The sequence below is a fragment of the Berghia stephanieae genome, chromosome 11 (genome assembly GCF_034508935.2).
Source record: "Berghia stephanieae isolate SIO BIC M18660-M18661 chromosome 11, UCSD_Bste_1.3, whole genome shotgun sequence".
NCBI classification, from domain to species: domain Eukaryota; kingdom Metazoa; phylum Mollusca; class Gastropoda; order Nudibranchia; family Aeolidiidae; genus Berghia; species Berghia stephanieae.
Genome location: NC_088370.1, coordinates 17,185,338 through 17,196,183, shown reverse-complemented (window position 1 = coordinate 17,196,183; position 10,846 = coordinate 17,185,338). Strand labels below are relative to the sequence as shown.

Below are 10,846 nucleotides of genomic sequence, written 5' to 3'. Positions count from 1 at the left end.
AAAAAGCAAGACAAGGGAACAAATAGGGAACAAATGTAAATTTTAAGAGCATATACTATAGATAGTATGCGCTTGGGTAAGAATCTCGTAACATTGCCATCCGGAAGTATAACGGACCAACACACTAGGCTGTAACCACGAAGTTTTAGTCTGGATAATACAGTTAAGAGAGAATTATAAACGCGGATGGTTTGTTTGTTTTTCCTTTGAAGGGTTTTACGGCGCTTGCAACACATTTAGGTTATATCAACGCCAGTAAAAAGGAAGAAAATGGGATAAGAGAAAGTTCTAGTATTACAAGAGAAAGTAAGACAAAGGGGAACTGGGAACAAATAGGGATCAGAGTAGATTCCAAGAGCATACCACCAATGTACGAGTACTTAGATTGATATCACCTATAAGTCTCATCCGGACACAAGCACAAAATCCAACAAAGACGAATACACTCAAATGCTTACATTATACATTCATAATAACAAATATAATAATACATAACAGAGAGATGATTTACAAGGAAAAACATATCATCTCCCAAAACAATAACTATGAATTTGACTGTTTTCCTCCCAGCTAGGACTCCGGCCAGGGCCAGGACAAAACCCAGTAATCTCATTCCAAGACAAAGATAGAAAGCATGTTGGAAAACAGATATAAGGGGATAGAAGACAAAGTATGTACCCCCCTCCCCCTGGCCACTATGGGAGGTCAGGAACCCCACACATAAGCACGGTGGCAAAATGCAATAACAAAGACCTGAGTGACGTCATCTTCGTTCTATCTATAAATGATCTTAATTTGAGATCACCAAAAAGTCTTATCCAGATACTAGCACAGGATCTAACTAAAAGAAACAAACTCAATTGTTTACAAAAAAAAAAAAATAACGATCAGTGCATTAACAACACAGATTAATTTTTTACACGGAAAAAAAACCATCCGCCAAAAACACTACACATTTGACTGTTTTCCTCTCAGCCAAGGACTTCGGCAAAGGCGAGGACAAAACTAAGACACCCCATTCCATCCATGATAAAGACGGAAAGCAACTCGTACAATAGATATAGGTGGATAGTGGACCCAGCAAGCGACTCCCTACCCACAATAGAAGGTCAAAAGACCCCATCCAACCAGCGAATTTGCTGTGTTTAACTCACTCAACCCTAACACCGACTATATCCGTTGTTTACCCAGGTTGCTTTTACCCCATGCCCATTTATTTCATTTTTCTGAGACATACTATAGGCGAAGTATCAAAGTTAATGTTCTTAAATTTTTACATGTTAATGGTAGTTGAATAAAAATATCTATGCACATGCTCATTTAATATAATTTTTTGAAATTGAGAAAAGTAGAAAAAATCTCTAGGATTGAGTGATTTAATGAGATAAATATTAGACTGCCCCAAAGCAAAGCACAAACACACAAGCTGTAGGGTATTCGAAAATCCTCGCTATACCTTTCGGCGCAATGTTTTTTTTTTCTTTCCCGGTTGACAGTCAGTCTCAGTTTACGCTGGTAAACCGTTGGTTATTCAGAATTAGCTTTTGAACTAACAGGAATTTACAAATGGGGGCAGCGTGGCTCAGCGGTACGGTCTTTGCTTCCTACCAGAAAGGTATCGAGTTCGCGCACCCGCCGCTGCGCTGTGTGGCCTTGAGCAAGTCACCTCGCCTTAGATCAATTTACGGCGCTGCACTGAGGCTGTCGCCTGGATTATTCCAGTATTCCCTGGGAACAGACCCTAGAGACAATTTTCCCCTATAGGATGAATAAAGGGAATTTTATTTCAATTGATCTATTTATATGTAAAATAACTCAGTTGCGTGTGTGAGCGTGCGTGTCTCTTTGTGTGTGTGTTTTTTGCCTTTTGTTTTTGTTTTTAATGGTTTTACGGCGCATGCAACACATTTAGGTAATATCAGCGCCAGTAAAAAAGAAGAAAATTGGATAGATTTTAGACGTACAATTAAATGGACTTGAGGAAAGAGTAAGACAAAGGGGAATTGGTTCAAATAAGGAACAGATGTAGATTCCAATAGCACACTATCAGTGTACTTAGTTTGAGATCACCTAAATGTTTCACCCAGACACCAGAATAAGACCCCATTGAGAGGAACACACTCAAATGCTTACATTATACATTCAAAATAACAATACATAACAGAGAGGTGATTTACAAGGACAGAAACATGATCTCCTAAAACAATAACTATGCATTTGACTGTTTCCCTCCCAGCCAAATCTACGGCCAGACCCAGGACAAAACCAAGTAATTTCATTCCAAGAAAGGGACAGAAAGCAAATTGGAAACCAGATATAAGAGGATAGAAGACACAGTAAGTCCCCCCCCCCCCCCCTTGCCCACTATGGGAGGTCAGGACCTCACCCAGGTGTGTGTGTGTGTGTGTGTGTGTGTGTGTGTGTGTGTGTATGTTGTCTCTTTTTTTTAAAATTTCAAAACGATAACAAGAGAGAAGAATATAATTTAATCATTCTTCAAAAATATATATTTTGAAACGTCTCAAAATATTCTTCACAATTCATATTGTACATCACAATAATCTTTCGTGTAACATTCTAGAACACACCAGACAGAATGAAGTCACACATTCACTGACAACGAGCTCCCTTTCAAAATGACACACCAGTATTCTTTCAAATGTGTTTTTATTTTTAAAAATAGTCTATCGTCATTTAATTATGACTCTGATAACCATAATGATGATATTGATGATGATGATGATGATAATAATAATAATGATAATAATCTCTCTCCTCTCTCTCTCTCTCTCCTCTCTCTCTCTCTCTCTCTCTCTCTCTCTCTCTCTCTCTCTTTCTTCTAAAAAAAATTAAAAATTATATATATATTAATATATATATATATATATATATATATATATATATATATATATATATATATATATATATATTATGTATATTTATATAGTACCTGAATGAAATAATATCATGATATGCAAACCATATAACATTATAGATTAATTAAAACAACTATGATGAGATGATTTACAAGACAAAAAAAAATCATTTCCCAAAACTCCTATAAATTTGACTGCTTCCCTCCCAATCAGGGTATCCAGCCAGGGCCAGGACAAAACCATGTTTGTTTTTTTTGTTTTTAAGGGTTTTACGGCGCTTGCAACACATTTAGGTTATATCAGCGCCAGTAAAAAGGAAGAAAATGGGATAGTAAAAAGTTCTAGAATTACAATTAAAGCACCCAAGAAAAAGTAAGACAAAGGGGAACTGAGAACAAATAGGATCAGATGTAGATTCCAAGAGCATACCACCAATGTACTTAGTTTGAAATCACCTACAAGTCTCATCCAGACACAAGCACAAAATCCAACAAAGAGGAACACACTCAAATGCTTGCATTATACATTCACAATAAAAACAATAATACATAACAGAGAGATGATTTATAAGGAAAAAAATATCATCTCCCAAAACAATAACTATGCATTCGACTGTTTCCCTCCCAGTAGGACTTCGGCCAGGGCCAGGACAAAACCAAGTAATCTCATTCCGAGACAAAGACAGAAAGCAAGTTGGAAAACAGATATAGGGGATAGAAGACACAGCAAGTACCTCCCTGCCCACTATGGGAGGTCAGGAACCCCACCCAGATCGGGAGTTTTGCAAAATCCCTAAAATCCTAGTCAGTTGTTACTCATTCACTCATTCCAGTAATACTATATCATGCTAAGTGCCTTATTCAGTGACATAACACCAGGGCCAGAGTTTTACAATTAACTATTATTATTTTTAAAAAATAAAAATAACAAAGACCCGAGTGACGTCAACTTCATTCTATCTATAGATACAATTAAATTACAATTAAATTGATTGATGCTATTCAAATATGATAGATTTTATGCTTAAATTATTAATTTATTGTTTTGGTTAATTTGCATATTGTAAAGCGCCTCTGAGCACATTGTGGATCTAGGCGCTATATAAATTCGTTCATTCATTCATTCATTCATTCATACAATGAAGTTGACGTCATTCAGGTCTTTGTTATTGTTTTTTGCCATCCGCGTTTATGAGTAATGCTCACTAAACTGTATTAACCCGACTATAAACGTTCATGGATACACACAGTTTTGTGTGTTGGTCCGTTATACTTCCGGGTGGCAATGTTGTGAGCTTCTTAGCCAAGCGCACACTATCTATAGGATCTAATGTCAAGTTAGAATAACATTGAAGGAATGACGATGACGTCACTAAGCTCTATATTATTATTTTTAGACAGCCGGTTAGTGATTATTATCACTAAGATTATACCAATCAGACTATAATAAATGTTAATGATTACACACAGTTCAGCTGTGTGTTTGGTAAGTTTAATTTGCCTGGCGGATGGTGTGAGTATTTTACCTAAACGCATAACATTAATAGATCAACGCCTATAAAGATTAACCTTGCAATGGCAGAATCAAGGTTTCTTATTTTACTTGCAATTACAAACGAAAAACAAAAAACAAAAAAAAAAAAAAAAAAAAATAAAAACAAACAAACTAACAAACAACTATTTCAATCCGAAATTGTTTCTTGTTATTTTTTTTTTTTTTGCCACTTTTTTTAACATCGAAACAAATGTAGCCAAACTAAAACTTTAATCTGAAAGTGCTTAACTCACTCAACCATAAAACCGACTATATCCTTAGTATGGATAGTTCGAAGATGACGTCACTCAGGTCTTTGTTATTGTTTTTTGCCATCCGCGTTCATGAGTAATGCTCACTGACCTGTATTAAACTGACTATAAACGTTCATGGATACACACAGTTTTGTGTGTTGGTCCGTTATACTACCGGATGGCAATGTTATGACCTTCTTAGTCAAGCGCATAATATCTATACCAGGGTTACTTTTACCCCATGCCTATTTATTACAATTTTCTGAGACAAATTATAGGCGTAGTATCAAATAAAGGCAATGTTTTCAGTTTTTACATGTTAATGGTAGTTGAATAAAGCTATCTATGTTCATGCTCATTTTTAATTACATTTTTCCCAATTTTGTTTTGAAAAGTAGCAAAAATCTGTAGGATTGAGTGAGTTAAGTCACGCTTAACTAATTATCATTAAAAGTCAAATGGTAATATTATTCTGACATGAGGATTAAAAAAATAATTTTAAAATTCCCTTTATTCATCCCCAAGGGTAAATTTGTCTTTAGGGTCTATTCCAAGGGAAGACTGGAATAACCCAGGCGTCAGCCGCAGACAGCGCATAAAGTGAGCTAGGGCGAGGTGACTTGCTCAAGGCCACACAACGCAGCGGCGGGTGATTGAACTCGGTACCTTTCGGGTAGGAAGCAAAGACCGTACCGCTGAGCCACGCTGCCCCTTCAATTAAATATTAAAAATAATTCTTCATAACAAAACCCACTTTAATTTCATTGTCACGATATAGTGGCATCGTGATCATTAAAATAAGTAAGACAAATTCGATTTTAAAATCTTTGTAAATTCTATTATAAAATGCATTTAAAGAATGCCTTTAAAAATTAAATCTAAATTTATTCATATATATATATATATTTAAAATATATATATATATATATATATATATATATATATATATATATATATAACTCATATGAGAAAATAAATAATGTTAAATGGCAAATATAATTTTAAATTAAAATCTATCAGAATAGTGTAAGATTTATAAAACAAAAAATTAATAAATTGTTTTTATTTATTTAGACTATATATTTATTTCCCGTTCCTTTTTCTTTCTTTTTTTTTTTTTTTGTTTGTTTGTAAAATACTTAATAATATTGCCGTAGATTGGCAAAAAAAAACAAACTCATATCTTTTTAGTTTAGCCAGAAAAATCATACATTTGGGAAAACTGACCAATGTGGATGACCCTCAAGTTGGCCAATGAGTCCCCTAAATATCTGACACTCCTTGTAGCCTCTGAGGTCTCGGGTTTAATATTATTTGGCGAAAAAAAATACTTTTCATGATGGCATTTTGAGTTTTTAAAAATTCTGGCTAGTATGAAAATAAATAGTTCAGTTATTGTACAACATAATGAAGGGGACCTTACTATTGCAACAATGACACATTTCTCATAAAAACTTAGCCGATGATGATATCGGTGATGACTATGATGATGAAACGATGATGATGATGATGAGATGATGATGATGATTATAATACTGGTATTGATATTATATTTTGGGAAGACGATATATATATATATATATATATATATATATATATATATATATATATATATATATATATATATATATATATATATATATATATATTTATGAGTGTTGGTGGGTACTTGTAGGTACGAAAGTGGTCGATAATGGTGGTTAGAGCTAATGTATAATGTAAATTTTCACTCAAATTTTTTTGGCCGAGACGACTCGTTTCTGTGTTTTTTACACTTCTTCAGTCGGCGTTGCAATGATGATTCGACAATGAGACGACTCGTTTCTGTGTTTTTTACACTTCTTCAGTCGGCGTTGCAATGATGATTCGACAATGAGACGACTCGTTTCTGTGTTTTTTACACTTCTTCAGTCGGCGTTGCAATGATGATTCGACAATGAGACGACTCGTTTCTGTGTTTTTTACACTTCTTCAGTCGGCGTTGCAATGATGATTCGACAGTGAAAGTTTGCATTATATATTAGCTCTAACCACCATTATCGACCACTTTCGTACCTACAAGTACCCACCAACACTCATAAATATATATATATATATATATATATATATATATTATATATATATATATAATTATATATATATATAATAGAAGGAATGATTTCGATCGACAACATGTTTTGTTTTGGGAATTTTTCTTTTGTGTGTGCTGCGTTCATCTGTGTCCTTCCTTCAACAGCCGGACACTTACTATAATAAAATTAAAACATGCAATGGCTACCACAATCACCAAATATGTGACCTGTTCTCTCAAAATGGATTTACGTTATGTTGAGTTGAAATTGAACTTTTTATTATTATTATTATTATTATTATTATTATTATTATTATTATTATTATTATTATTATTTATTATTATTATTATTGTTATTATTATTATTATTAAATTATTATTATTATTATTATTATTATTATTATTATTATTATTATTATTATTATTATTATTATTATTATTATCATTATTATCTGACGCAGTTCATCCCAGGTAAGTGTCTATGTAATTCAACAATTTGCAAGTTTCGAGTGATTAAGCAACAACAGCAATAACAACAACAACAAACCCTTGAAAAATCATTCTTCAGCAAATAACATGCATTCTTGTTATTTCACTGATGAAGGGGTTTGAATCTGAAACGTTCCGGGTTTGTTTGTTTTTTATTTTAATAAAGTTGTTATATATTCATAATTTGTGATCATTACTCCGTTATCTGTCTTAATATTGTGATGAATAATACTCACAAACAAAAAGGCCACTCAACGTAGCTGTCAGGCATGTATCAAAGATGGCTATGGGTTTGGATAAATATAATACAATATAAATATAATATGCCCTTGTGTGGAGAGAGAGAGAGAGAGAGAGAGAGAGAGAGAGAGAGAGAGAGAGAGAGAGAGAGAGAGAGAGAGAGAGAGAGAGAGAGAGAGAGAGAGAGAGAGAGAGAGAGAGAGAGAGAGAGAGAGAGAGAGAGAGAGAGAGAGAGAGAGAGAGAGAGAAGAGAGAGAGAGAGAGAGAGAGAGAGAGAGAGAGAGAGAGAGAGAGAGAGAGAGAGAGAGAGAGAGAGAGAGAGAGAGAGAGAGAGAGAGAGAGAGAGAGGAGAGAGAGAAGAGAGAGAGAGAGAGAGAGAGAGAGAGAGAGAGAGAGAGAGGAAGAGAGAGAGAGAGAGAGAGAGAGGAGAGAGAGAGAGAGAGAGGGGAGAGAGAGAGAGAGAGAGAGAGAGAGAGAGAGAGAGAGAGAGAGAGAGAGAGAGGAGAGAGAGAGAGAGAGAGAGAGAGAGAGAGAAGAGAGAGAGAGAGAGAGAGAGAGAGAGAGAGAGAGAGAGAGAGAGAGAGAGAGAGAGAGAGAGAGAGAGAGGGGATTTCTTTATCTATTTCGGTTTAACCATGATAATACATGAACATAGATTTCACTGCATGTTAAGTACAGAAGTATAAGTTTTGAGTTTTGAATTCGAGTTGAATTAATATATGTGCAGTTCAAATACATTTGTAATCCTACATTGGAGAGAATGAATTCCACTTCCTTAAACCAGACAAAATTATAATAAATTAAAATAAAATAAACCCGATAAAATCTATCTTTTCCAATACTTAAAAAAGAACAGTTGACAACGATCAATTCTATCTTGGAGTGATTTTGCAACATTTGCAACATTATTAGGACATTTCAGATTCCCCCCCCCCCCCCCCCCCCCCCCCCCTTCCGCCCCAAGCCCCTCCCTCATCAAAAATAAAAAATGGTATAGAGTCTAGATGCGTTCAAAAGCAACCAAGGAAATTGTAAAAGCATTTTTGGATTAAAAAAACCCGGAAAAGGTGTGCTTTGCAAAAATGCCAAAATTAAAAAAAAATAAATACAAAAAAAAACAAAAAACCATATGATTTTTTTTTTTTCCGTGTATTTTTCTTTCTACTTTGTCTGGCACTGTTTCATACACACTGTTTCAGCTTTTTTTTTTCATCTTACACGTCGTGTTCCTGCTGTCTCTCAAGAAAAGTAGAGAATGGTTTGGGGGGGGGGGAGGCTGCCTGAAGCCTGGGATTGTGAAAATACTAATGAAAGAGTGATAATGGGAGGCTTCGGATAGATATATTATAATGAAGTTGACGTCACTCAGGTCTTTGTTATTGTTTTTGCCATCCGCGTTTATGAGTAATTAATTATCACTAAACTGTATTATCCAGACAGACTATAAACGTTCAAGGTTACACAGAGTTTTGTGTGTTGGTTCGTTATACTTCCGGATGGCAATGTTGTGAGCTTCTAAACTAAGTGCATATTATCTATAAGAACAATACAGTATTTTAATATGTATTGGTCCGATCAGAATCCTCTCTATTATCACTCTTTCGTTAGCGATTTCTCTCATAAGCTTTTTAAAACAATGTATTATATATATATATATTATATATATATATATATATATATATATATATATATATATATATATATATATATATATATATAAAACAGTTTAAAGAATTCACAGCAGAAATTCTTGTTATCACTGCGAAGGAAAGGATGGAGGATTTCTGTGTTGAATTGCGTCCCCTGGTGTCGGTGGCGCTGAGGAAGGCGTATCGGTCATCACAGTGTTTTGGGAGCTGGATGCGACCCTGTCCAGCTTGATTTCGATTTGAACATTGCCGTCGACAGCTTTGGGCTGTGGACCAAACAAGCAATTCAAAAACATTTAACAATTGGCCTTTAACAATATTTTTATAAAAACATTTTGTATCAACATTTTTACTATTTAATTTCCGTTAATTGCTGAAAAGGGCTTTTGAGTCCAAAACATTAAGAGCTTAGCATTTTGTTCCCATAATCCTCTCCTCACCGATCCTTTTCAGTAATTTTCCAAAATGTCAGGCTTACCCAGCAGAAAAATTGATCTATTTTAAACTCCAACAAGCTCTCCACAAAACGACTTTATGTTCTTATTAATTAAACAAAGATCATTCTTCAAAGTTTGTGATGTACAAAATAAATCTGAATAAGAAAAATGTAAATTGTGTTGTGTCGTAACAAATGTGACGATTTTGATGCCGGTGATAAGGAGTGTGTTCAGCAGCTGTTATAATATTCACTTTTATACATTGGTTTTTTTTTTTTTTTTTTACAGCTGCAGCTTATAAGAACAGTTTCTAATGGTTTCATATCACACTACAACATTGCGACGTTCTATCAGAAGACGTTCTACCCGAAAACGTTCTATTCTATCCGAAGACGTTCTATCCGAAGACGTTCTATTCTACCCGAAGACATTCTATCCGAAGACGTTCTATCCGAAGACGTTCTATCCGAAGACATTCTATCCGAAGACGTTCTATCCGAAGACGTTCTATCCGAAGACGTTCTACCCGAAGACGTTCTATCCGAAGACTCGGAATTCGTTGCTGTATCCGTGTACAGCCGCGAACTCGCCCGGTAGCCTCGTCACAACACAACACAACGATCTGCCTGATTTTCTACAGAGTGTCGGGGTTCTTTGCCGCAACATGTACAACACGTTGTGCGGCTATGTGGTATAGCGGTATGACACTCGCTTTCGGATCGCAATGTCCTGAGTTCGAGCTTCGCGCTCGGCGCATAGTTCTTGGAGCAGGCTCTTTACTCAATTTCTCTCACCGTACTTAGGTGTAAAATGAGTACCTAGCTGGCCGTTAACAGCGTTGTCTCTGTCCGAAAAAAATTGTAATATCGCAAAACAGGCGTCATGTCCCGTCCTACATGTTAAATGTTGCTGTTGACCAGCGACCCCTTGTAAAGCAATTTGAGCACGTTTAATGGATATTGCGCTATATAAATGCTCATATTTTTTAAAATGTTGGATAGAAGGAAAGTACCCACTGATGTAAGCTGGCCGCTGATCTTCACTTTTTTTTTAATCCAAAAAAAACCCCAAAAAAACCCCAAACAAACAAAAAAATAACACACAAAAAAAACAAAAAAAAAAACAAAAACAAAACAAACACCCGAGCTTTTATATAGGGCAATATCCACTAAAATGCTCAAGGCGCTTTACAGGATGCTCCTTGCCTGTTAGGCGATACTACATCTTTTTCCAACAGAGACAACGCTCGTTTTACACCTGAGTACTGTGAGAGAATGTGAGTGAAGAAGAGCTTTTA

The 10,846-nt window shown here is 35.2% G+C and overlaps 2 protein-coding genes across 2 annotated transcripts in view; one reads left to right on the top strand and one right to left on the bottom strand.

Annotated features, from left to right (window-relative positions):
• LOC144956718 (uncharacterized) overlaps window positions 1–10,846 on the top strand; it is a gene marked incomplete in the record, with an annotated part of 102,703 nt that overhangs the window by 53,326 nt on the left and 38,531 nt on the right.
• Window positions 9,190–10,846, bottom strand: part of LOC144957076 (solute carrier organic anion transporter family member 4A1-like) — a 7,135-nt gene continuing 5,478 nt past the window's right edge. Inside the window, exon 4 of the mRNA XM_078888042.1 lies at window positions 9,190–9,378. Coding sequence (XP_078744168.1) covers window positions 9,220–9,378 — 159 coding nt within the window. The 3' untranslated portion in view covers window positions 9,190–9,219. The remainder of the gene's footprint in view (window positions 9,379–10,846) is intronic.